The sequence below is a fragment of the Durio zibethinus genome, chromosome 25 (genome assembly GCF_047325235.1).
Source record: "Durio zibethinus cultivar Kanyao isolate XHJ-2024 chromosome 25, ASM4732523v1, whole genome shotgun sequence".
Lineage (NCBI taxonomy): Eukaryota > Viridiplantae > Streptophyta > Magnoliopsida > Malvales > Malvaceae > Durio > Durio zibethinus.
This window is the reverse complement of record NC_143186.1, coordinates 6755822-6782133: the sequence shown is the minus strand read 5'-3', so window position 1 is coordinate 6782133 and position 26312 is coordinate 6755822. Positions and strand designations below refer to the sequence as shown.

At 29.3% G+C, this 26312-nt stretch overlaps 1 protein-coding gene across 1 annotated transcript; it reads right to left on the bottom strand.

Annotated features, from left to right (window-relative positions):
- Positions 1–484: 484 nt before the first annotated feature.
- LOC111276635 (hypothetical protein At1g04090-like) lies at positions 485–2490 on the bottom strand. Its single transcript, XM_022862384.2, has 2 exons — positions 2274–2490; positions 485–2145 (listed from the first exon to the last, which is right to left on the bottom strand). Exons 1-2 carry the CDS (start codon positions 2383–2385, stop codon positions 590–592), a joined length of 1668 nt encoding a protein of 555 aa, XP_022718119.2. The 5' UTR covers positions 2386–2490; the 3' UTR covers positions 485–589.
- Positions 2491–26312: the final 23822 nt, after the last annotated feature.

The following is a 26312-nucleotide window of genomic DNA, read 5'->3' as shown; positions in this document are numbered from 1 at the left end:
TTTGTTCAAAAACACTTTTCAAGGTCAAGGCAATCGTTTTCTCTATAAAAGACATTCGACTATCATGGTATAATTTTGAAATAGTAAGTTTTTCCTAACATAGCAATCGAGATTTTTGCCCAAGGCATTCGATTGTTTTAGGTAAAACTGAAACAAAATACTTTTCCAGTCATGGCAACAGACTTTCCTAGTTGATCATTGGAATGGCTAACTATTCATGGCATGATAGTTGACTACCATAGGTCAAGTATTCAACTGCCATAAAGTAAATGTGAAACAAAAAACAATTATTATGTAAATTTGAAACAGAATCAAACCATATGTATGAGCATTCAACTGCCTATATTGGAAGTCTCAATTCTTTTTTGTCTTAAATGAATTTCCTTTTGTTATGGAACCTTTCCAAGGCTATTTTATAACTTTTAATCACTAGTTTCTCAATCCATTGATTAAAACAATATTTTTAATCAATTATCTTTCACTATATTTTAAAAATATTCTAACACAATGTAAACAATACTTTTAACATCCCCATTGACATTTTATATGCATTTAACAGTGATGCCTGCATAATTGTATAAGCAACATTTTAGACCTCGTCTTCAGTCCAGTTCCTTTTCATCCTAGGACCCGTAGGCCCTTCTTGCCCCAATAGTTCATTTGGAAGACTTTTCACAAATCTCTCAAAAGCAGATTTAAGCTTTCCAGGCAATAATTTTTCCACCTTTTTGATCTCATCTGCCAAGTCATAACTAATTTTCGGACCCCATTCCCTGAAATAGTTGAGCCATGGCGGCTCAATAATAGCAGAACCCAAATACTCAGCTGCAATTAAAGAAAATTGGAGGCCAGTATCCATGAGAATCTTACTCTTGGCAGTGTCATTTCTGATTCCTATCCCTCCATTTCCTTGCAAAACTAGTCCAGGTTTTGAATACATGGCATGACCATGTAAGGATGAATAGGTACAAGGTTTATTCCCACCTTGAAACTCTAGGTCTGATGCATTCACCCATGAACCTCCACTATGTTCCGAGAAATACATACTCTGTAATTCTCCATTAAAGTTGCTGACCCTCAAAGTCACATGCTCCCAATCGCCAACATGTTCACCAATCCTTCCTAGTGAAATGTTGATAAATTCTACTTTAGCCCTTGCTGGTCCATTAAAGGGGTAAAACACCCATATCGCGATGTCCGAATAGGTTGCTCCCAACATTGGTTTTACATGCAAATAAACTTGGGAGTTCTGCAAATCTCCTTTCTTTACTCTTTCCATGGTTGCATCCTCCATGGGAAGATCCAACCAATAGTTACCATCGTTTGAACCGCCTTGGGGAAGGTTTGAACCCGTTGGGTCTATTGAAACTGGTTTCGACACTTCTCCCTTTGAGTACAGTAATGCCCCATTGACAAAAAACCATTTGACGGACGATGGGAGGTAAGCTTCATCATGATGGAAATAAATCCAAGGAGAGTAAGCTTGAAATAATGTCTCAATTTGGCGTAGATTAGGCATGCAAGATAAATTAGACTTAACATTTTTCAAACAAGGTAGAGGAGCAGGGGAGCCATTATTAGGATTTTGCGCTACAAATGTGCCCACCCAAACACCCATGTCTTGAGATCCTCTATTGATGGGCCTTAAACTGAAAATATTGAATTCTTTTGAATTGATTTCCTTACCGGGTCCCCAAATCCACACAGAATTCTCGCTTTGATCAGTAAAATCAGATCGAACGCAACGTATTTTCTCCAGGGAAGGCTTGTCCTTAGTGTTCATGACAACATAGCCGACAGCCTGGTATCCTTCTGGAGCTATGGGCAACCAAATGTAACAATTGCCATCTTGCTTGATTTTCAAAGACTCACTGCTCCAAACAAGGATGTAATCAATGGGCTGTTTTAGTAAAGCCCCACCCGTGTCATCTTCGGCTACAAGAACCCACCCAAAACGCAACCTGTTGTTGGGTTGGGCATAGCAGCCTAGCATATAGTACCCTTCTGGTATTGACGATGGTTCAAAAAAAGTAGCCCCAAGATTATCTGGCCCGCCTTCGTGAGTTACCCATACTTTTGTAAAAGATGATATCTGGCGCACATGTATTCCACCAAGATCAATAGTCCCACCTGCAAACCCTTCACCTGTGGCAATTCATGAAGTCAATCAAACGTCAAGAAACGAAGTGTTTTTTTCTTTTTCATTTGAAACTGTCAGATCACTAAAACTAAAAGTCTACTAATATTTTCTTGGTAGAGATCAAATAAGGTACCTGGCGGCCATGTTGGTAAGGGAGAGGGAAGTTTGAAGGGGGTTTCGATTGGCAAGGCCTTCTTTCTTTTGGAGACATCTGTTCGAGAAGAGAGTCTAGGACAATTCCCCATTACGATCTTTTCAAAGGTATATAGATTGAATGTGAAGATATATGTGATAAAACAGAGTGAAACTTACAAGAAGAATAAAGCTAGCATATTTTGTATTGTGAAAGAAAAGGAATTTGAAACTATGCGAATAAAAGGACACTTAAAAGGGAGCAATGAATGTAACGTGTAAGGCACCCAACTGCCTTTAACATACTTTTGGACATTGTTCAACCTCTCTTCGACACCAAGCTCCTTTTCTTTGAATTTGATTGCTTTTCTCTTTTTTGGATCGTGAATTTAGTTCATGATATTATACAAAATTTGACTTTTAGCTGCCGTCCATTAAGAGTTAGAGATGGTTTTTCAAATGCCGGCTCCAAATACAAAGGCAAAACTTAAAGATTTTTAACTTTTTCTTCCAAAAGCAAAACGTTCGTGAAAGGGACAACGAAACTGCAACCAAAGACAGAACCTATAATGGAGCGTGGATATGACATACGAGACGGTAACGAAGTTATCATAAACTCAAATAAAATAAAATTGCATAATTTATAGCCGCCTCATTTTGTTTAAAAATTTTTCTCATACTAAAATAGATTTTAATCTTAAATTCGGCCTTAAATTAAAAAATATATTTCAGACCCAACGACTAAAAACTCATTATTTTAATTTTAATTTGATTTTAATTTTGATTTTTAATTTTGATTTTCGTTTAATTTTGATTTTAGTTTTAATTTTATTTTTACCTTTCATCTAATCAAAGTCAATTGGTAAGATATAAAATAAAAATGGGGTCCAAAACCAAAAAAGATAAATGTGTGATTTTGTTTTGCTTTCACTACAAGGGTTTAGATTTTTAGTAGCATTTTTTATAACGTTTAGCGACGTTTATAAACGATACTAACAGATTTACGATGTTTGCGAAAAATACCACTCAGAGTACCGGTTATACACACATTGCGAAAAATAACAACGTTTTCAAAAAAACGTCGTCATTTTAGCGGCGTTTCTGTCTTAGAAATGTCGCTAAATTAGTTAAGTTTTTATGAGAAAATCGTCGTTGTTTTGGTGGCGTTTGTAACTGAAAATATCGTTACTTTAGAGGCATTTGTATCTGAAAATACCTCTATATTAGTGGCGTTTGTATCTTTGAGAAGCCGCTAATTTAGTGGCATTTTTATGAGAAAAAAGCCTTTGCTTTGGTGACATTTATAACTGAAAACGTCACTACTTTAGAGATGTTTGTATTTGAAAATACCTTTATATTAATAGTGTTTGTATTTTTGAGACGTCGCTAATTTAGTGATGTTTTTATGAGCAAACGCCATTGCGTTGGTGGCATTTGTAAATGAAAAAGTTACTACTTTAGAGGCATTTGTATATGAAAACGCCTTTATATTAGCAGCATTTGTGTCTTTGAGACGCCGTTAATTTAGTGACATTTTTATGAGAAAAATATCGTTGCTTTGGTGGCGTTTGTATCAAAAATGCCACTTACTAATGGCATTTGCTGATAAGAGTGCCACTACTTTTAATGGTGCTTTACGATACAAATGTCACTAAATTATTCATATAGTGACATTGTTGAACGCAAACGCCACTATTATGTAAAAATGTATTTTTTTTCTAATTTCTGTTAATAAATTTTAATTACATTAAAGAGCATAAATTCAAAAAACTAAAATTAATATAAACTTAATTCACATTTAAATATGCATATAATTAATACAAAGTTTAATAATTAGTATAATAACATTCAAATATTTTTAATACATTAAGAAAATAAAAATTAAAATGTATGAAATAAATGACTGCATACATTTTGCTAGTTGCCAATTGATGAAGAAAATTTTCCACCTTGGTCACTAGCGTGCTCAAAAACTTACTGAATAATATCATATAATTTTTAACACTTCATTATAAGCTTTTTTTATATTTAAAAATTTAAATATTTACTGAATATAATACCTGAGTTGATGGAGCACCAATATCATTTCCTGAAAATTATTGTTGCACAAAATTCATAAGATGATTAAATTGATCATGCAACTGCTGAAAATTTTGCATGCTTTTACTCTATTCTAGCACGTTCTTCTTCAATTTTGGCACGCTCATGTTCTCTTTCTGCTTTCATTTGCTGAAAACGTTGTTGCATAATTTGTAACTCCCCTCTCAATATTAAAATGTCTTGCCAATACTGACTTGCTGAGGATGTAAATTGTCGAGAGCTATGTCCATAGTAGGCAAATGGTGTTGGACCCAATCCAAGGCCTTGAACCCATCCATGCCTTTCTTTTCTAGCAACTTCTATGAATATCCGATTTTTTATTTCTTACATGTTGAGAGAATCATCAGATGTTACTTCAATCTCAGTAGTTATTTTCTCTTTCGCTTTCTCATGTGAATTTGTCATATACAACTGTCAAGTTTAATGATTAATTGATAGTATATTAAAAAGAGTAAATATTTACTTTCTGTTAAAATACAAATTATCATAATTTCTTGTGTTTTGACATTCATGTAAGATCCATCTTTTTTTATGTGTGTTATGCGAAAAAGTTTCACATGTCTAATTGTACCGCCCATCTCATTCTCCTATACAAAAACATATGTTATTTTATAGGATACATATCAACTGCAACTTATTCATGCATATCAAGCTTGTCAATCAAGTATTAACATTTCGAATAATTTTAATCTAATGTATTTATATTTTGGCCCCATAATAACACAATAGTCTTAAACATAATCACACCTAAAAGCATTTTGGGCTTTCACACATATAAATCATGGAAACCAAATTCAATTATTTTCTCTCGATTTAATATCATGGATTGAAGCCATTCAATATGTTGAAAGCCATCCAACAGTTTAATTTGTATATTTGCCTTTTATATGCAAAAATAGTCTCAAATAGAAACAAACGACAACTTTTTCTCCCATATTAACTGTAGAAACCAAGTTCAATCAATTGGACAAGTTTAATATCAAGTATTGAAGCTATCCAAACTATTAAAATACAACAATAACAACAAATTTGTATTTTTACCTAAATATATGTAAACAATAACATTTTCATACATATCATCCTTGTCAACTAAGTTCAAAACTTTTGATAAATTTAGTATCATGTATTGAAACTATCAAAACTATTAAAACAAAAAAATAACTGTTAATTTGTAAATTTACCTTTTTACGATAGAAAAAGTTCATTCATTGGAATAAGTTTACTATCATAAACTTACTATTTCTTTTTGCTTTCTTACAAAACTTTTTAATCCACTTGTGTGGGAATATTTCTATTGCTTTCTGCTACCAATCCCAATCTATTCTCTTTCCTGTCATAAAAAATAATTGCGTATATGATAAAAATACAAATATAACATACTTGGAAAATACAAATATATGATAAAAATACAAATATAATGTAAAATACTTGTTTGACTTGAGATGAAAAAATATAACGTTCATCGATGAGTTGTTGTCCAATGTGAATTAATCGAGAAAAATTCACAAGTGTAAATTTATATTGATCTTTCTTAATATCCCTCGCACTATTCACATCAACCCAATCACACCGAAATAAGACAACTTTCCACTTGCCATAATAATCTAACTCAATGATATCATTAATCATGCTATAATAGTTAACATTTCCCTCTAAAGGCTTTGTGTCCTTAGCACTAGCATAGCTAGTAGTTGATAAAGTCACATCAACTCCTAAATTTTGTGTACTTTTAAATCTCTCACGGGATTTAGTGTGAAATCTAAATTCATTGATAATGAAACCTTTGTATCATTTCACAATTTAGTTTGGACCATGTGAAAGACACTTCACCTCTTCACTAACAAGCCTTCCACTCAAAACCTATAAAAGTGGAATAAATATATAGATGTTATTAATGTTATTTATACCATAAGCATTCTATGTAGATTTCTCATAATGGGAAGTATGGCATTACTTACAGTTGCTCCTAACCATTCATGAAAGTTTTCAATGAACAACTTATCAAGCTCTCAAGGGTTTGATCGTCAATAATGTGCAGGATCTCTCAAATTATTTCTATACTCATTATAAAGTATCATGATAAAGTATTAACAAAAAAAAAAATAAAAGACAATAAATTATGCTTAATGTAATGAATAATTTTCATGCTAAAAAAACTTACGTGCGAAATGATTCAATTGAGCCATGATGAAAATGAACATATTGATGTGCTTATGTCTAAGATTTATCATCTAACTCCACCAATTCAGCTTTGCCTATTGGTTGTCCAAAACTTTGAAAAAGATAATTGTAGGTAGAGTCTGTATGCTGCATACCAACATTTTTTGATGGTGTATTAAATCTCGTTTCAATATCTTCTAAATAACAAGAATAAAATGTCATACGCTCTTCTGCTAAATATCCTTCAATAATAAAACCTTCCGAATAGTGTTTGTTTAGACAATAAGACTTTAACCTCCCCAAAAACCTATAGCATAAAAATTAGTCATATGTTATTTTAAGTAAAGTGGCTTGATCATAAAAAAAAATGTAATCAATATATTAACAAATAATACCTTTCAATAGGATACATCCATCGATAATAAACCAGCCCACCAACTTTTGCTTTATATGGAAGGTGGATAACCAAATGCATCATAATAGTGAAGAAGTTTGGAGGGAAGATCTCTCTAAATGGCATAAAGTAATCACGGTTCGATCTTGAAGTTTGTCAAGCTCTTCCACATTCATACATTTCTAACATAGAGATTTAAATATGTTACTCAATTCAATTATTAAAGAGTGACTTGGTTTGACATTGATGAACGTAAAGCAATCGAAAGTAAATCTTACGTCAAAATGTGATAATTATGTGACTTCAATGAAAAATATTTTGCTCTTTCAAATTCACACATCTTGATATATTTGACACATAGCCATCTGAAACTTTGACATTTTTTAAAACCTTGCAAAACACATCTTTTTCAACTTTAGAAATCCCAAAACAAGCAACAAGTAATCGATATTTGCCATTAGGAAGCAACTTCGGATAAAGGTTTGAGCAAATCCCCATATCAACTAGGTCAAGCTGACTCTTTAGGTCATCCTTGAATCTTTTATTCACATTAAGAATTGTCCCGATAAAATTTTCGCAAACATTCTTTTCTATGTGCATCAAATCAAGGTTATGGCATAATAAATTATATTCCTAATAAGGTAACTCAAAACAGATACTTTTTTTTCACAACTCAAACTCATTGGGGTCATCTATTTTATCATCTTCTTCATCACTTTGAACATCAAGATCGTCAACTTGAGTATGAGTGTCACCAACTTACGTAATACGAGGCCATACACCTTCAAACATATCCCTCACTCTTTTCCTTAATAGAGTCATTTTTCCATAAGTGAAATTGATATCTTTTAACTTAAACAAGATATTTGACTCACTAATGGGTAAAGGTGATCTCCTCAACTCTTCAGTTCCATTAAAGAGATATTTTTGGAATCTAAATCGATGATTATTATCTAACCATCGATGATGTCCTATATAACAAAACTTCTTACCATTAGGTAATCACATCGAACATATCTATACAGCATAACATGGACAAGCAAAATAACTTTTTGTACTCCAATCAGATAAATTCGCATAAGCAAGAAAATCAATGATAGTCTATAATAAAGCAGCATGCATATTAAAGTTCTTTTCTTTTGATGCATCATAGGTCTCAACTCCTTTCCATAATTGCTTTAACTATTTAATAAGAGGTTGTAAGTAGACGTCTATATCATTATCCAGACTTTTTTCCCTGAAATTTATCATAGACAATATAAATGATTGTTGCTTCATAACTATCCATAGTGGTAAATTGTAAGGAATCAATACAGCTAGCTAAGTACTATAAGAAGTACTCATCATTTTAAACGGGTTGAATCCATCAGATGCTAGTCCAAGCATAACATTTTGAGAATCAGATGCAAAGTCTAAAAACTTAGAATGAAATAATTTCCATGCCAAAGAATTTACAGGATGCCTCAATGATCCATCATTCATCTATTTCTCATGATGTCACCTCATTGAATCTGTAGTTTTGAAAGACATAAAGAGTCGTTAAAGTTTTGGCATTAATGAAAAATAGCGTAAAACCTTAACAGGCTTCTTTTTTACATATACCTCATCACCATCCTCATTCAATCTTTTATCAAAGTTTTGTCCACCCAATGAGAAATACCACACAAATGATAAGATTCTTGATTTTTTCTATCCCTCCAATACAGCATGCAATCATTGGGACAACTATGAATTTTCTCATATCCAAGATCTAAATCCTTGATCATCTTCTTTGATTCTTTACAAGATTCAAAGATTTTTGCAAAACGAAACATTTCTTTCATAAACTCTAATAATAAAGTCAGAGAGTTTTCTATCCATCCACATAAGATTTCAAGTGAAAAAGATGAACACAGAAAGATAACCTTGAATGCTTCGATCCCTCACAAAGTTTTTCATTCATATCCTCAAGCAACCTATAAAACTTTGATGCTTCTCCTCTAGGTTGGTCACGTACACCTATCCCAGGTTCACCAAATTCATGCATTTTAACATTGAACTAATTAAATTTTTCATTTTAGGGAGAAGGATTATGAAAATGTTGGTTATGAATGTTAAAAGCATCTCGCAATATGCCTTCAATGTTATCTACTATAAAAGGATCATGTTGGTGTTGAAGAGCCCATGAAATTGAAAGAACTCTAGTGAAAGACCTTAACGGTATAGACTCTTTATAAAAATACCAATTAATATATCCTAAAAGAAATCTAATACAAATTAAATGTTCAAAAATAAATTGATGCATTTGCCCCTCGATATTAGCACACTTCACATATGGGCATAATATCATATTATCTTCACTTGTATTCTCAAATGCAAAATTAAGAAAATTTTCCTCTTCATCTTTGTACTCTTGACTTAATCTTGACTTTTGCATCCAACTCTTATCCATTTAGTGCTTGCTATATTATCAAACCAAATGTATATAAATAATTTATATGAAAATGAACATATACAATACTTAAGTTTACTATGTTTTAAACAAAAGATAATAACAAGACCTGTATTTACACAAAATGAGAACTCCTTATTGTGGAGTAATTTATTAGCTACCAGATATTATGAATGTTAAAACTCTAGTACTAACGTAGACAGTACCCAAGAGTATTTGTAGTTGGGGTTGAAATAAGGTGAAATAAGGTGGGTTTTGGAGAAAATTGTTTACACCAAAAATAAATTCTTGATTTACAAAAGCTGAAGGAATAGTCGAATGAAGTAAAAGCTAAAGTAAATAAGTATTGAATAGTCGAAATAGGGTTCTAAAAGACAATGCTCGAATATTAAAAGCAAAAGGAAAGGGAAAGTAAATTATACTTGGTTTGAAAAGAGAAATAGTATAATAATGAAGATGAAGCTTGAAGTTGACGATTGGATGCGCTAAGTTTGGAAAGATTTTTATTGGACTAGATTATAGAAGGCGTTTACTAAGAAAAACGCCTACAATAATTCCATCCTAAATATTTTTTTAATATATTATAGGCACATTCAACAGAGTTGTAGTAGAAAAGTTGTGTAATATTAAAAACGTTTACACCACAAAAACGCCATCACTAATTTCATCTAATTTTTTTATGTATTTATTAAAGGCATTTTTTACATAATACACATTTAATAACTCCTTTGTTTCTATCTTACAATATCAGTGAAGACGATTTTCTACAAAAAAAAATACCTTTAAAAATTTCTTTTTAAAATTTGTTTAGGATTATTAAAGGCATCTTTTATTGAAAACACCTTTAATATTATAGGACTTATATTTTAAAAGGTTATTGAAGGCTTTTATTCCAGAAAAATACCTTGACTAATTCATTTTATTTTTTGAAGCAATTTATTAAAGGCATCTTCAAGTGCAAAATGCTTTCAATATCATACTACTCAAATTTTAAGACAGATAGTGAAGGCGTTTATTGTAGAAAAACACCATTACTAAATGTTTTTATTTTATTTTAAGTACAAATGCATTGAATAATTTCTAATTAGAATTATTGGTATTATTAATGGCATCTTCTAACGAAAAATGCCTTCAATAATTGAGAATTTAAAATTTTTAACAGTTAGTGAAAGCATTTATTCTAGAAAATCGCCTTCACTTACTACATTTCATTATGTAATTATTATTAAAGGCATTATTTATAACGACCACCTTCAATAATTTTTGTTTAAAAATTTTGGGATTATTAAATGAGTCTTCTCTTAGAAAATGCCTTTAATATAACACTACGGTTATAGAAGGCATTTATTCCATAAAAATGCCTGCAATAATTTCTCTCTAAAAAATTTTAGGATTATTAAAAGTGTCTTCTACTGACAAAGGCCTTCAATAATTCCATTTAAGTTATCTACATAAATATTGAAGGCCTTTCTTAATAATAAACGCCTTTTAAATTTTTTAGGGATTATTAAAAGAATCTTCTACTGCAAAACGCCTTCAATATACAGCTACGCAAATTTTAACACGGTAATTGAAGGCATATATTCAAGAAGAACGTCTTTAATAATTCCTTTTAAATTTTGTAGATAATTATTGAAGGCATTTTTAAATAACAACCGCCGTCAATAATTTCTTCTTAAAAAATTTTTGGGATTATTAAAGGTGTCTTTTACTGAAAAATGCCTTCAATATACCACTATGGTTATAGAAAGCGTTTATTCCAAAAAAATACCTTTAATAATTTCTTTAAACTTAGTACATAATTATTGAAGGTGTTTGCTAATAACACACACATTCAATAATTTCCCTCTAAAAAAATTTTGAAATTATTAAAGGTATCTTCTATTGACAAAAGCCTTCAATAAATAAATTTTAAATTATCTTCATAAAAATTGAATGTGTTTCTTTATAATAAACACCTTCAATAATTTCTTTCTAGAATTTGTTAGAATTATTAAAAGCATCTTCTACTGTAAAATACCTTTAATATAACACCACACAAATATTAACACCGTTAATAAAGGCATATATTCAATAAAATATCTTTTATTATAAATTATCTACATAAATATTGAATGTGTTTCTTGATAATAAATGCCTTTTAAATTTTGTTGGGATTATTAAAGGCGTCTTTCACTGTGAAACGCCTTCAATATACAACAACACAAATTTTAACACGGCAATTAAAAGCATATATTCAAGAAAAATACCTTTAATAATTCTTTTTAAATTTTTAGATAATTAGTGAAGGCACTTTTAGATATCGTCGTCAATAATTTTTTTAAAAAAATTTTTAAAATTATTAAAGACGTCTTCTGCTAAAAAAGGCCTTCAATATACCACTATGGTTAAAGAAAGCGTTTATTCCAGAAAAATACCTTTAATAATTCCTTTAAACTTAGTACATAATTACTGAAGACGTTTGTTGACAAGACATTCCTTCAATAATTTTCCTATAAAAAAAATTTTTGGGGTTTTTAAAAACGTCTTTTATTATAAAACACATTCAATAATTTGTTATAAATTGTTAAAGTCCATAATTATTGAAGGTGTTTTTTACATAATACGTCATCAATAATTCCCTCCATCCTTATCACGAGCATATCAGTGAAGGCGATTTTCTACTCAAAAAACCTTCAATAATTTTTAAGAATTATGAAAAGCATTTTTTAAGGATAAACGCCTTCAATAATTTCACTGAAAAATTATTTTTTGGATTACTAAAGGTGTCTTTTTGTAAAAAATGCCTTTAATAATAATTTATATATTCATTTTCCTGCCTTGAACATCGGAATGACAAACTGCTAGTACACAGAATGATTAAAAGCTGTGTTATTCAACCAAACCAAACCTTTAAATACATTTATATCAGACCATTCATTTTTTTACCCCTATCATCACCACCGACCCTCAACAAATCAACGGTGCACACCTCTCTTTCTATTGGTAAGTTTTTTTTTTTTGGTTATTGTATTATTTATAATATTCGATAGAGATTTTTTTTTTTTGGTTCTTTAATTTTACATATGCATTTATATATTTTCATTAACTTCACTGTAAGCAAAGTCTTCCAAGCACCTTTCATTGCATATATGTTATTTTTATGTAGTACGCCTTAAATATTATGGTTTGCTGAACCTTGTTATTTGATTTTTTTTACTGAATGGTATTGTATGATATTGGGGGACTGAATCATATGATGAATGGTTTTTGAACCTTGTTGTATGATATTGTGTTGCCGAATAGTATTGTATGATTTTGGAGGGTTGAATCATATGCTGAATGGTTTGTTGAGCCTAGTTGTCTAATATTATTTTGCTAAATGGTTTTGTATGATATTGGGGGGCTAGATCGTATGTTGAATGGTTTGCTTAATGGTGTTTCTAAATGGTTTGTTGAAGGGTGTGTCTGAGCACATTGTTGATTGGTGTGTTGAATGGTGTTTCTGTACATAGTATGGTATTGATTGTATTTAATAACGTATAGTGTTAAATTTAAATGGTCATATTGTGTAATTCGTATAATTATAATCAATATTACAGGTATCATGGACTCTGAACAACATCATTCTCCTTCTAATGAACATGCACAAGACATAGTTGTAGGCCAAAAAGAAAGAGAAGGGGCCTAAATAAATAAATTAAAGTGAGTGACATAAAAATTCATGTTCACTTCAATCAAAGTGGGCAACCTATGTCTGAAGGAGCTGCCAAGACGGCTACTCATATTGGAGCCATCATCCGTCGTACGATTTTCATTACGTACACCGATTGGTGATGAGTTCCTAATGATATAAAAGATGAGATATGGCAGTCGGTTATGATATGTTTATTCAACTATTTCGTAAAATTTGTTAAATGATCATTTTATTGAAATTTAATGTGTTCATACTAATTGTGTTAACTTATTTAGGAATGATTCGACGTCCCAATTAGCTGTAAAAAGATTATGTTGCAATCTACTAGGAAAGCGTTCAAAGACTTTAAAAGCAGATTGACAATCCAATATATTTTATCACTGGCTGATGAAGGTGATGTATTGGTTATTCCACTTGCGACATATGCAGATGTGATAGTGTTGAAGATTAGATAAATTTTGTTCAATATCGACTTTCAAAAGATTTCTCAGTACGCAAATCCTTTACCAAAAAAATTATTTGTAAGTCTTTATGCAATATAGCCTTTGATCTTCATATGTGATTGACGTAATTTCTTAATTTTGTAGAAAATCAAAAAACAACAACAGGACATTTTGGCCAAACAACAATATCACCATCGGACAGCAAAAAAAGGATATACAAATGTAGAGTATGAGCTTGTATGTATTCGCATATTTGTTTTATAATTATTAATGAATATTTATAAATATTCATTTCATATATTCTGACTCTTTTATTGTGATAATTTAATAGGAATCAGTGAGCTCTGGTACAAAAGTTTTCATATAGAATGTATGGAAACAAGGATATCTACAAAAGGATGGATCCTTTACAGATGCAGCAACTGAGGAAACGGTAAAAAAATTTGTATGTATAACTATTTTTTTAATATAATGTATGATTGGCATTGTGGTTGTATGTATGAGTGTATAGTAACTTGTATAGTTTGTTGTTACAGCCCATCTTATTATTGTCTTTTAGGATGATTATGCTGCCAAAGTCCAATCTAGTGAACTAGCAATCCAGTATAGTGAAGATCTTTTGTCTTTAGGATTAGGCGGTAAAGAAAGGCCTAGTCAAGTTCGTTGGATTGATAAATTTGTCTTGCCATCAAAGTTTTTTGGTAATCAACAAAAAATCCTACGAATGATAAATGTACAATATGAAGCAATCATTGAGCAACAACAGCAATGAATTGATGACCAGGAGTAATGCCTCAATTACTAACAACAAAGAATTATTGCTTTGGAGTCCATGTTGATAGCAATGCAGCATAACATGCTAGTATACCTGTCTGATAGCATCATCCCTATAGGAGAAGCTTTTATTACAAGTAAGGAAATCGTTCCATCCTCAGCTACCACCCAAAAAGTATGATATTATTTATAATTTTAATATTAATTTGTTTATTATATTGATTGATTTGGTTTTAATACTTATATTTCATTAAATATTGTAACAGGATGTTCAGACTCATAGTATGACCTTTGCTCAGGCTTTCATGGATGAGTTATCCAAATATTCGTTGGAACATTTTTCTAAAGGAAACTTCATAATCTTTGAGTCTAAGGAAGGGTTCTTTGATAAACTATCATTTTCTTTCATTGGTGTAAAGGAGGTTAAAGAATTTTGTGAACTGGATGAATTATCAGCTGCTGAGATTGTTACTTATATAAGGTTAGCTTATAAATACAAATATGTGCATTCAATATGTAGTAATCTATATTAGGTTGTAATACTAACTAGCAATATTGATTGTTATCATGCAGCTTCCTATATAGAGAGCTCAAGGGGAGACAGTTGATCAACAAATTTAGATTCATTGACCCCAATTTCATTAGTGAGAAATGTGAGACAGTCGCTTATCGTGCTAATCATGTGATCCTATGCATGAAAACATCGACTGATTATTATTTGCTCCCGTATAATGTGTAGTAAGCTGTATTCCAACCTTAATTACTCTAACCTTACCAAAATATGATCTGATGCGTAATTTGAGTATATCATTGTTATTTTTTTACAGTCGTCATTGGTGCTTATTTTATTGACACCAAATCTTTAATGCCATACTTACTTAATTCAGTTAATCCAACGACGATGCCTAACACCGATATTCAAATTTTTATAAAGAGATATTACACTTTTATTATATTATATATCTTTTATTTCTTCATAAGTAATTTTATTTATGTATTAAGTAATTTTTTTCTTTTCAATTTAGGGTAAGATCTACATTCAATAAGAAGATAAAGAAACTGAAATAGGTGTCATTACCAGTAAATGTGAAATATATTCTTTTATGTTGAGTTTGTGTAGTTAAATATTTCTTAAACCCACTCAATATAATTTTCAAGTACCTCATCAATCCGATAATACTGAATATGGATATTATGTCCTTCATTTTATGCGAGAGATAGTGTTGCATGATTTTATGACCACACCATTCAAGGTTAGTATAAATCACATAAACTCATTATATCTTCAAAAAATGAGTTTGTGTAGTTAAATATTTCTTAAACCCACTCAATATAATTTTCAAGTACCTCATCAATCCGATAATACTGAATGTGGATATTATGTCCTTCATTTTATGCGAGAGATAGTGTTGCATGATTTTATGACCACACCATTCAAGGTTAGTATAAATCACATAAACTTATTATATCTTCAAAAAAATAAAAAGGTACATTATGTTCTCATTTTTTTGCATTTACTTCTGATTTTTTTTTAGTGGTAGAATAAAGAAAGCTTCATGGAAGAGAAAGTGGATGAAGTCCGTAAAGAATGGTGTGATTATTAACTATCATTTATCAATGTTGATAAACCTTCAGGTTAGACATTGTTGGTTGATTGTAAATATATAAGATACAAAATGTTATAAAGTTTTGAACATGCCATGTTGAATGAAAACTTTAAGTTTGTACATTGGGGTATTGGTTTAATATTATTGTTATACTTAATATGAATACATTATGTGTACTTAATAAATTATTGAGTACAATTATTTCAAAAAAATATATTAATATGGCAACGTTATTAGTTTTAATTTTGGATGTGTGGTCAATTTATTGAAATACAATAATGTTCATTATGTAAATTTTAAAATGTAATTCGTAGTATCACATATAAAAACTAAATGTTTTCTGAGCATTAATATACAACTAATAGCAAACGTTTTATGGGCATAAACCTACAATTGACTTGACATATACAATATCAAATATGTTTTTTCAATAGGATTATTGAAGGCATTTTTAGTAAGAAAATGCCTTGAATCATCCCTAATAGAAAATTTTGAAGGCATTTTTAACCAAAACCACCTTCAATAATCACCCTAAAAATTAATTGTGTGAAATATTAAAGGTGTTTTGAGAAAAAAATGCCTTTAAGAATCCGTCACGCTTTTTTTGTATGGATTATTTAAGGCGTTTTAAAAAAACACCTTCAATAATACCAACTAAAAATTAATCGAATGGATTATGAAGGGCATTTTCCTACGAGTAATGCCTTAAATAATCCCTAACAAAATGTTATTAAAGGTGTTTCTAGATATAACCGCCTTCAATAATTCGACCATCAAAATTTATTGTCTGAAATATTAATGGCGTTTTTTTATCAAAATCGCCTTTAATAATCCCACCAAAAATGTATTGTGTGGAATATTAAAGGCGTTTTGGGCAAAAAACACCTTTAAGAATTCTTCAAGTCTTTTTTGTATAAATTATTGAAGGCATTTTAAAAAAACGCCTTCAATAATACTGACTAAAAATTAATCGAATGGATTATGAAGGGCATTTTCCTATGGGTAATGCCTTGAATAATCCCTAACAAAATGTTATTGAAGGCATTTTTGGATATAATTGCCTTCAATAATCCGACCATCAAAATTTATTGTCTAGAATATTAATAGTGTTTTTACCAAAATTGCCTTCAATAATCCAACCAAAAATTTATTGTGTGGAATATTAAAGGCGTTTTAGGCAAAAAATGCCTTTAAGAATCTGTCGAGTCTTTTTTGTATAAATTATTAAAGGCATTTTAAAAAAACGCCTTCAATAATGCCAATTAAAAATTAATTAAATAGATTATGAAGGGCATTTTCCTAGGGGTAATGTCTCGAATAATCCCTAAAAAAATTTTGTTGAAGGCGTTTATGGATATAATTACCTTCAATAATCCAACCATTAAAAGTTATCGTCTAGAATATTAAAGGCGTTTTGAGCCAAAAACGCCTTCAATTATCCGTTCAAACTTTTGCCTATAGATTATTGATGACGTTTTTGACAAAAATTGCCTTTAATAATCACAACAAAAATTTATTGATTGGAGTATAAAAGGTGAGTTCAGACAAAAATACTTTTAAAAATTAGCTCCATATTTTTTCTATGGATTATTAAAGGCGTTTCTTTGTGAAAAATGCCTTCAATATTCTCTACAAAATTTTTTAAAGCAATTGGTGAAGGCGTTTTTGCCAAGAAAATGCCTACAATAATCAATTACAAATAATCTCTACAAAATCTCAAAAAAGGCTAAAGGGAGGGATCGAACCTACAAACTTATGGTTAATATCCATATGATCCAAACATTTTGATATGATATTTATTGAAGGTGTTTTTTTAACAAAAACGACTTCAATAGACCTGTGAAATTTTTTTGTCCAATTATTAAAGGCGTTTCTTGTAGAAAACACCTTTAATAATCTCATATAATTTTTTATTAAGTGATTATTGAAGGCGTTGTCTGTTAAAAAAATGCCTTTCCTATTCACTTAAATTTTTAAGGCAGGATTATTCAAGACGTTTTAGTCGAAAACGCCATTGATATTAAGTCTTGGGTAGTGTTTATAAGTAACAACACCGATATTTGAATATTTAGTGACATTTTAATAATAAACGCCTTAAGTTTTATAAAAACACAGAAGCTAACAACATTTGTAAGTGAATGGCCACTACAAAACTGCCTCTAATATGCCATTTTCTTGTAGTGTTTGGATCCAAATCCTATATGCAATCTCAGATTATGGAATTTATTAACTAATCATGCACAGGAAATTCTTGGGGCTTAATCCACTGAAAAGAAAAAGATTATAGAAAATCAAATCATGAAAATTTTTCTAAATTCAATAAGATTTAAACTTTTCCAAATTAGAAAGGGTTGAATCTCTATATAAAGAGCCCTAACTTGTGAATCAAAAGGGGAATGAGGCAATAATCAAGAAAACAATTGGTAATTCAGAAGCAATAATAATATTTAAAAGCATTAAAATTTTCTAGGTTTGGTTTATAGTTTTGGGATTCAATATCAAAAGGTTTCAATTTTTGGATCTGTTCTAGTTTCTATGATTTGGAAATTTGTTTTTGAGTTGGGGCTTTCAAGTTTTTTCTTTGATTCTTTAAATTTGGAATTTGGAATTTTTTGGTATCCTAATTTGATTCTCGTTTGGTTTCAAGTCTTGGTTAATTTTTGGGTTTCAATTAATCTAAATTTTTTTAAGTTTTGGAATTTTAGAATTGCTGGTTTTTTTTACTGGAATTGCTTTGAATTTTTGTGATTGTTTTAAATTCTAGGTTTGTTGTGGTTTTCTAGAATTGGCTTTGAATTTCTAGGTTTTGTATGAATTTTTTAATGAGTTTCATGGTGACCGGAAGGATATATAGCGGTCAATTTCAAGGTTCTTTGAAGTTTTTAGGTTTGGCTTGAAACTTTCCAGCATTGTTTAAATTTTTCAACATCGGAATCTAGGATTTTGGCTAGACTGTTGGTTTTTTTCATTGGAATTTGGTGAGAAATTAGAGAAAAAATCAAGTTAGAGAGAGAACGAGAGTTGAAATCTAAAGACAGAAGTTGGGACTTGGCTTTTATATCAAAGCCAAAACAACACCGTTTAAAGGAGCCCAGGATACATGTGCAACTCATCAAGACCCATGTGCTAACATACTTAGGATCTGACCCAAGCGCAGGTTTGTATTTTTTTACTTTTGTTTTATTTTCTTATTTTTTAATTGATATTTTTAGTTTTTGTCCCTTTTCAGTTTTTTGTTATTTAATTGTGATTGAATTTTAAAAATAAAAAAAAAAAGAAAAAACTTTACATGATTATGTATATAGTTACATGATTATTTATATATTTGCATGATTATTAATATATTTGCTTGATTATTGATATATCGGCATGCTTTATTATTTTGTATGATTTGTTATTTGCATGATTTATTAAATATTTGCACGATATTTTTACATGTTTATTTTTGCATGATTTAGTATGATATTTTTGGAAAGATTGTTGCATGAGTTTATACTTATTACATGATAATTTTATATATCTATTATATGATGGCTTTTATGAATTTAATTTATTGCATAATATCTTTGTATGATTATCGGTATGATTTATTATATATTCTAATATGATTGCATGATTTTTGATAAAATTTTTGTATGACAATAAAATAAAAGGGTTAGAGTTGATTTATTTGTATGATATAAAACCATCTTTGATTAAAGCTTAAATCAAATAATAAATTATTAATTTGGTATCAATTTTAGGCATGCTAATACCTTCCCTGCATGTAATCTACTTTCGAACTTAGTTTTATTGAAGTAGACTAGAACCTTTCTTTTTAGGAATCTTTAGTTTACACTTAAAATAGCTTTTAAAAAAAATAGATTCACATAGGTGACTAATCACATCTAGGTAAAAAAAAATGGTTGTGACTCCATGATTTTTGTGTCTAATGGATAGGTTCTTAGGCTTAAACGTTATGACAGTTTGGCAACTACATCGAGAAACTATGAAAGTCAAGCCATTAGTTAGTTATGTGCCTTGCTTTGATGGTCTTATTGTGATTATTTATTATATTCATGTAGACTAACTTATTTGTTTGTTTTGCAGATTTTAATTTTTATGTACACCAATTTATTTAATTATTTGGCATGTCCTTTACACACACCACACTTGCATTAATGCATAAGCTCTATATCTAAACTTTATCGTTTATTGGAAGGAAGCAAATACCTACACTTTTGTAAGGTGATAACCTTCGTGTAAGCTAGCAAAACTCTCATTCAAATTAAACCCTTTTTGTATAAGCTTATAATGGTGGGTAAAAATTGGGGTGTCTTACTAGTCTATAATGAACAATGACATAAAGAATAATTTTGGAGTCATTAGATTATCAAACTTTTAAACCCATCATGTAAATAAATCCTAAAGATCTAAACCTAAGTTAAAGCCCTATCCTTCCTTTTGCTAAAAAACCATAAATAGGATACATGATGGGACATTTATTATTCTATTTATAAATTTATAAATTTTTCCTTGCATATATTATGTGCATACTAACTTTTTATATTGTTCCTTATATATTATATATTTACTAACCATTTTTTTTACTATATATGCATGCATTTACATCATTAAATCCTCCTTATTGCATTCATGCATAAACTAAAGATAGGATGATTTCATGAATATCTCTTTAAATATGCACCCTAATTGTGGTAAGTCAAGATTCAAGGATAACCCAATCTTTAAACAATCTGAATCACTACAACACTAGATATCAAGCAAAGAGTATGGAAGCAGAATTAGCTTTTCACATTCAAAAGGTGGAAAAGGCACAAAAAGAACAAAAAAACAACTGGGGATTATTGTTGATTTGTTGAAAAACATGAACAACAAAAAGAAAGTGGTGGAAGAGACAGGGATCCAAAATCCACTATATCCTTCTAGTTTTAGCCTACATTTAAAACAAGCATCTTAAAGGGCCTAACATTAAATGCCATTTACAAGAAGCTTCATCCCATATCAATCTTATCCGATGTACCCACCTTATTATCCTTTTATAAACAACCATTCTTAAAATCCTTATCTTTACCAACCCGTGCAACAGTTAGGCTTTCATGCAAATCCCTATCCTTAAACAACTACCACTCAACCTGCTACCCAACCATTAAGCAATCAAAGAAAATCAAGGAATAATCAAAAGAGAATTCTAATTCCAATTCCAATTCTTGACCTTTTGCTTTTACTAATAAAGCACTAGTTTCTCACCCCTAAGCCTTTGAAAACAACTCCAAATGCATCAACAATTAGCTGTGATCCGAATGGTAGATACGATTATTACATAGAAGTAATACTCAACTAAAAGATGTAGGCAACTAAAGGAAAAGATCAAAGATCTCATCAATAATGGCACCCTGGTTATGGAACTTATGAAACAATGGAAATCTGTAAATACCTGTATTGATCCTATCACCATGTCATATACTAAATTATTCTCAAAGCTTACTAAAAGTCACCTGGTAACACTTGTTCAGCTAAAGCCTTTAAAGCCATCCTATCTTAGATGGTATGATGCCAAAGCTACATGTGATTATCATAATTAGAATGTAGGTCATTCTATAGAAAATTGTCATGCTTTCAAGCATAAGGTCAAGGTTTGGTTAATGCAGGCATGGTGAGTTTTGATGAGCTAAATGGGCTGAACATTAACCACATATGGGCATAATTTTAAGGAAGTTTTAGGAATACCTGTCACATTAAGAACTAATGCAAGCCTTAAACATTTGAAAGTCTTTTATGTCAATCTTTTATTTATCTTTCATCATTTCAATTAAATGATAGATGTATTTTCATTACATGTCCTCACTTATTTCATTACCTTTTATATATGTCTTTCATATTTCACCCACTTCCATGTTTTAAGTAATAAATGTTCAGATAGTCATGACAATAATTTAAGATTCAATTTTAAAAGCATCATTCATATTGGTGAAACTGATAGATTGAAACTTTTAATTTGTTGAGATTACTAAAGTAAAAGAAGATAACTTTTATGAAATGAGTCAAATCTGGCAAGGAGTTTCTCTAATGAAAGTAATACAACATGTGGTTTTTGTGATCACAAGTTTACTTTTAGTCAATAAATATTCTTCATTGAAAGTATTCATGTTTGAAACAAGAAACAGCCATCTTTCTTTTACCTTTCACATAATGAGTAAAATTATCCATTTGCTACTGCTTTTGAGCCTATTGAAAATTTATTTGAAAGAAACGCATTAGGAATCACTCTCCACATCGAGGGGCAAAAGTTTGAAAAAAGCTTGTTCACAAGAAAAATAAAAAAGAAAAAAAGAAAAGTGAAAGTCTTTTATGACTTCAAGGATAAAACTCTTTGATGTTTAGATCTTTCTTCAAAAATAATAAAAAATACAATATCAAAAATGAAAAAAAAAAATGAAGAAAAGGAAAAGAGAATGAGAGAATTGATGAAAGGCTAAGGTGTTTCACACAATGAGAAATGATTCTTTGGTTTATAACCCTTCAAGGACATTTTAGGCTTATCTTATCAATTTTTTTCATAACCCCTCACCTTATCTTACTTTACATTTCTTAAAAGTATATTTTAATCAAATGAGAATACTTGAAGTAAAGAATCATGAATTAAACTAAGGCAAACTTGAGATTGTTTGAGATTTTGATCTAAATGTTATTGATTGATCAAGGGGAAAGCAAATGAGAAGAAAAAGAAAAAATAGTGCAAAAAAAGCAAAAAAAATTAGAGAAAAAAATACTTAAATTGAGAACTTGACATTAAGTAAAATGGCAAGCCTTTCACTTTTCAAAGGTATATAGATTGAAAGTGAAGATATATGTGATAAAATAAAGTGAAACTTACAAGAAGAATAAAGCTAGCGTATTTTGTATTGTGAAAGACAAAAAAGGAATTTGAAGCTATGTTAATAAAAGAACACTTGAGAAAGGGCAATGAATGTAATGTGCAAGGAACCCAACTGCCTTTAACATATTTTTGGACATTGTTCAACCTCTCTTCAACATCAAGCTCTTTTTCTTTGGTTTTTATTGCTTTGCTCTTTCTTGTATCGTGAAACTACTTCATGATATTATACAAAATTTGACTTTTAGAGGCCATCCATTAAGAGTTAGTGTTGGTTTTGCAAATGCTAGCTCCAAATACAAAGATAAAACTTAAAGATTTTTCACTTTTGCTTCCAAAATCAAATTGTTCATGAAAGGGATAACCAAACTGCAACCAAAGACAAAACCTATAATGGAGCATGGATAAGAAATATGAGACGGTAAGCTTAGTGAAGTTATCATAAACTCAAATAAAATAAAATTGCATCATCTAACATCAAAATCAAAATGCATTTTCTCTTATTTTCTAATATAGGTATGTAATTACTTGTTCTAGTAACATTGCTACAATATGTTCTTAGTTCAACTAGCAAAAAGCCATTGTATGTCTTGGATTCACAATATCATACTTGTAGGAATCATTGAGATAATCGAATTATCAAATGTCAAATTAAAACTTGTATGAATGTAGGAGTTTGTCAACTTAATTCACTAATAGAGAATAAAATCACAAAACAAAAATTATTTATTATTCACAATGTAAATTCTTAAACATTGAATATAAGAAATTCTTGAAATTTTTTTCTTCCTCACTACCAAACTCTCCTATTTTTTGTTTTATTTTATTTCTGACAATTTTTCACATCATTATTCAATATGGTCGAATGCCATTTTTATAGAAAGGGGATCGACATTTGCATAGTTGTTTGAATTCAAATTCAAACAACAATAAAAAGTGTAAATTTTAATAAATAATGCTTTAATTAAATTGTAAGGATTTTAACTGTTATTTTAATATTTATGCTCTTTAATTTAAATAAAAGTAATAATATTTCAAAAAAAATAAATATTCATTAAAGGTGTGTCTACTTTGGGTTTGTTTAATTTTTTTTTTTATTTTCTATGGGATATGAAAGGATTTTAGGTTATATAAAAAATCTAAATGTTGTTTGATTGAGTTCAACAATTAAATTTTATCTAATTTTTTATTTTAGATGAAATTTATTAAAGTAACAAAATTTGGTAAACTTAACAAATTTTAGTGACCTTATAATGACAAATTACAGTTTAGTGACCTATTTGGAAATTGAGTGAAAGTTTAATAACCTTTCATAAAATTATATGGATTTAGTTAGTTGATATGACAAATGATGTGGCTGATGACGTGGTTGTCATGTTATTTTTCTATCAAAATTTGGATGAAATCTATTAGAGTGTTTTGGTATACTTAAAAAGCTTCAATGATTTGATTGGGATAAATTAGACTTCAATGACCTAAATAAAATTCAAGTTCAGTGACTATTGGTGAAATTTACTCATTTTTCTTGTACTGTTATTTTATATCATTAAGAAGCGTTTGATTCAAGGAAAATAAGAATCTTGGTTGGAATCCTACTTTTGATATTTGATTTTTTTTTTAATTTGGTTCATGAAATGTAATTTCTAATTTTTTCTGAGATTTTTAATAGTTTCAAAAAGGGAAAAAGTATGGAAAATAAAAAACTTTTCTCTTTCTGAGGTTTTTTTAAGATTGTGAAGAAGAAAGAGAAAATTTTTCCCCATTTGCCCTTACTTAATCATATTGTCACACTATATTATTATTTCTAATCTCCTAAAATTACAAAGTAAATAAGATTTTTGTTATTTATAGTTTCAATAAGTATTGCATTTTTAAGATAACAACATAGTGGATGTTAAAACTATATTTTCAAAATTCTGGAATTTTAACAAGGATTGCATTTTTAAGATAAAAATTATATTGGATGTTGAAATTTTTTTTTTCAAAATTATTGAATTTTGACAAAAATTGTATTTTTAAGATAAAAATATAGTAGATGTTGAATTTTATTTTCAAAAATTTGAAATTTTAAGAAAGACCGTATTTTTAAATAAAAAACATAATCTTTGTTACGACTCGTAACAAAATTAAAATAACACAAAATATTTTTACTTAATATTATTACATATAAAATCTAAAATACATTTACTTAATATTATTACATATTATAATAAACGTAGTCTGCATATTTTTTCTACATAGGAACAATTAACGTTAGGATAGTAATTAAGATTGTAAAATTATCTGTATTAAAAATATGAAAATATATATATATATAGTATTTTTCAAAACTTTTTAATTTCAACAAAAATAATGTGTTATTCACGTGTCATGTGTTGTTCACATATCAATCTTATAAATATAATGTATTATTCACTTATCATCAAGAATAATATAGTAAAAGATTTTATTAGATAATATTATATTCCTCTAAATTAAATACAAAATTCTTACACTCGTTAAATTAATGAAACCAATAATCACACATTCCCCTTCACTATCACTTTATCCCAAAATCACTTTTTTTTTTCTCAAAATCTAAGAATCCACGAATCAAACAACCCTTAAATACAAAGGAATTCCTCTTTGACCTCACACTTAACTTTAAGGCTATGCCATCTTAAGGTTCTGCTAAATGAAATGAAGGGAATTTATCAATGTCCATGAATAATAAATCATATATTGAACTTACAAATGAAAAAAGTTGGATGCTATCATATAGCTTTGTTCGGCTAAGTTCACGAGTGTGAAATCAGTGGACTTGAAACGCTGATATCTATCATAAGGTAAAGCACAATCTCTTAGGTCCTTGACTGATTCTATTGTAGAGGCCGATAATAGACAATAACTCCCCCTCCTCTATACATAGCTTACAATTTTTATTGTTTTATGCTTTGGAACAGCTACGCTCAAATTTTCAGAAGGTGAGGAATTGAAATCTCATTCTATCTAAAGATTTTCATAATTCCAGAGGTTCAAGCTACATGAGAACTAGGAATTGAGAGCTTTTCCCATCTAACTCTTTGGTCTTACACAAACGAAGAATGTTTAAGCCTTTTATAAATTTTTTTTAATTTTCCATTTCTATACAAATATTAAAATTAATAAAATTAGAATTTGACACATCCATTATATGGGTGAAAAAAAATAATATTAAAAATATTTGTGTTTTGAAAAAGAATAACATGTAAAAAGTTGGTTAATTTTTTTTAAGTGAATACACACATGCATCCTTAATTTTAAATTTTTATAATAATTTCATTTGATATTTTAGTCTCAACTAAGGGTTATGTTATCTTTGTTTTTCATTGTACATTTGCACTATTTTCTATCGAAAGGGTCAATTATTTAAATTAGATTATTATTATGTATAAGTAATTTTGATATTTTAGAAAAACTTTTAAAGTTTTAAAATTAGATCATTATGTCAATTAAGTAATCAATACCAATAATATTCTTTTTTATATTAATGTACTATTTAATTATAGCTTTAATGGTGAATTTTTTAAAATTATCTAATTATTTGTTCATTTTTAATT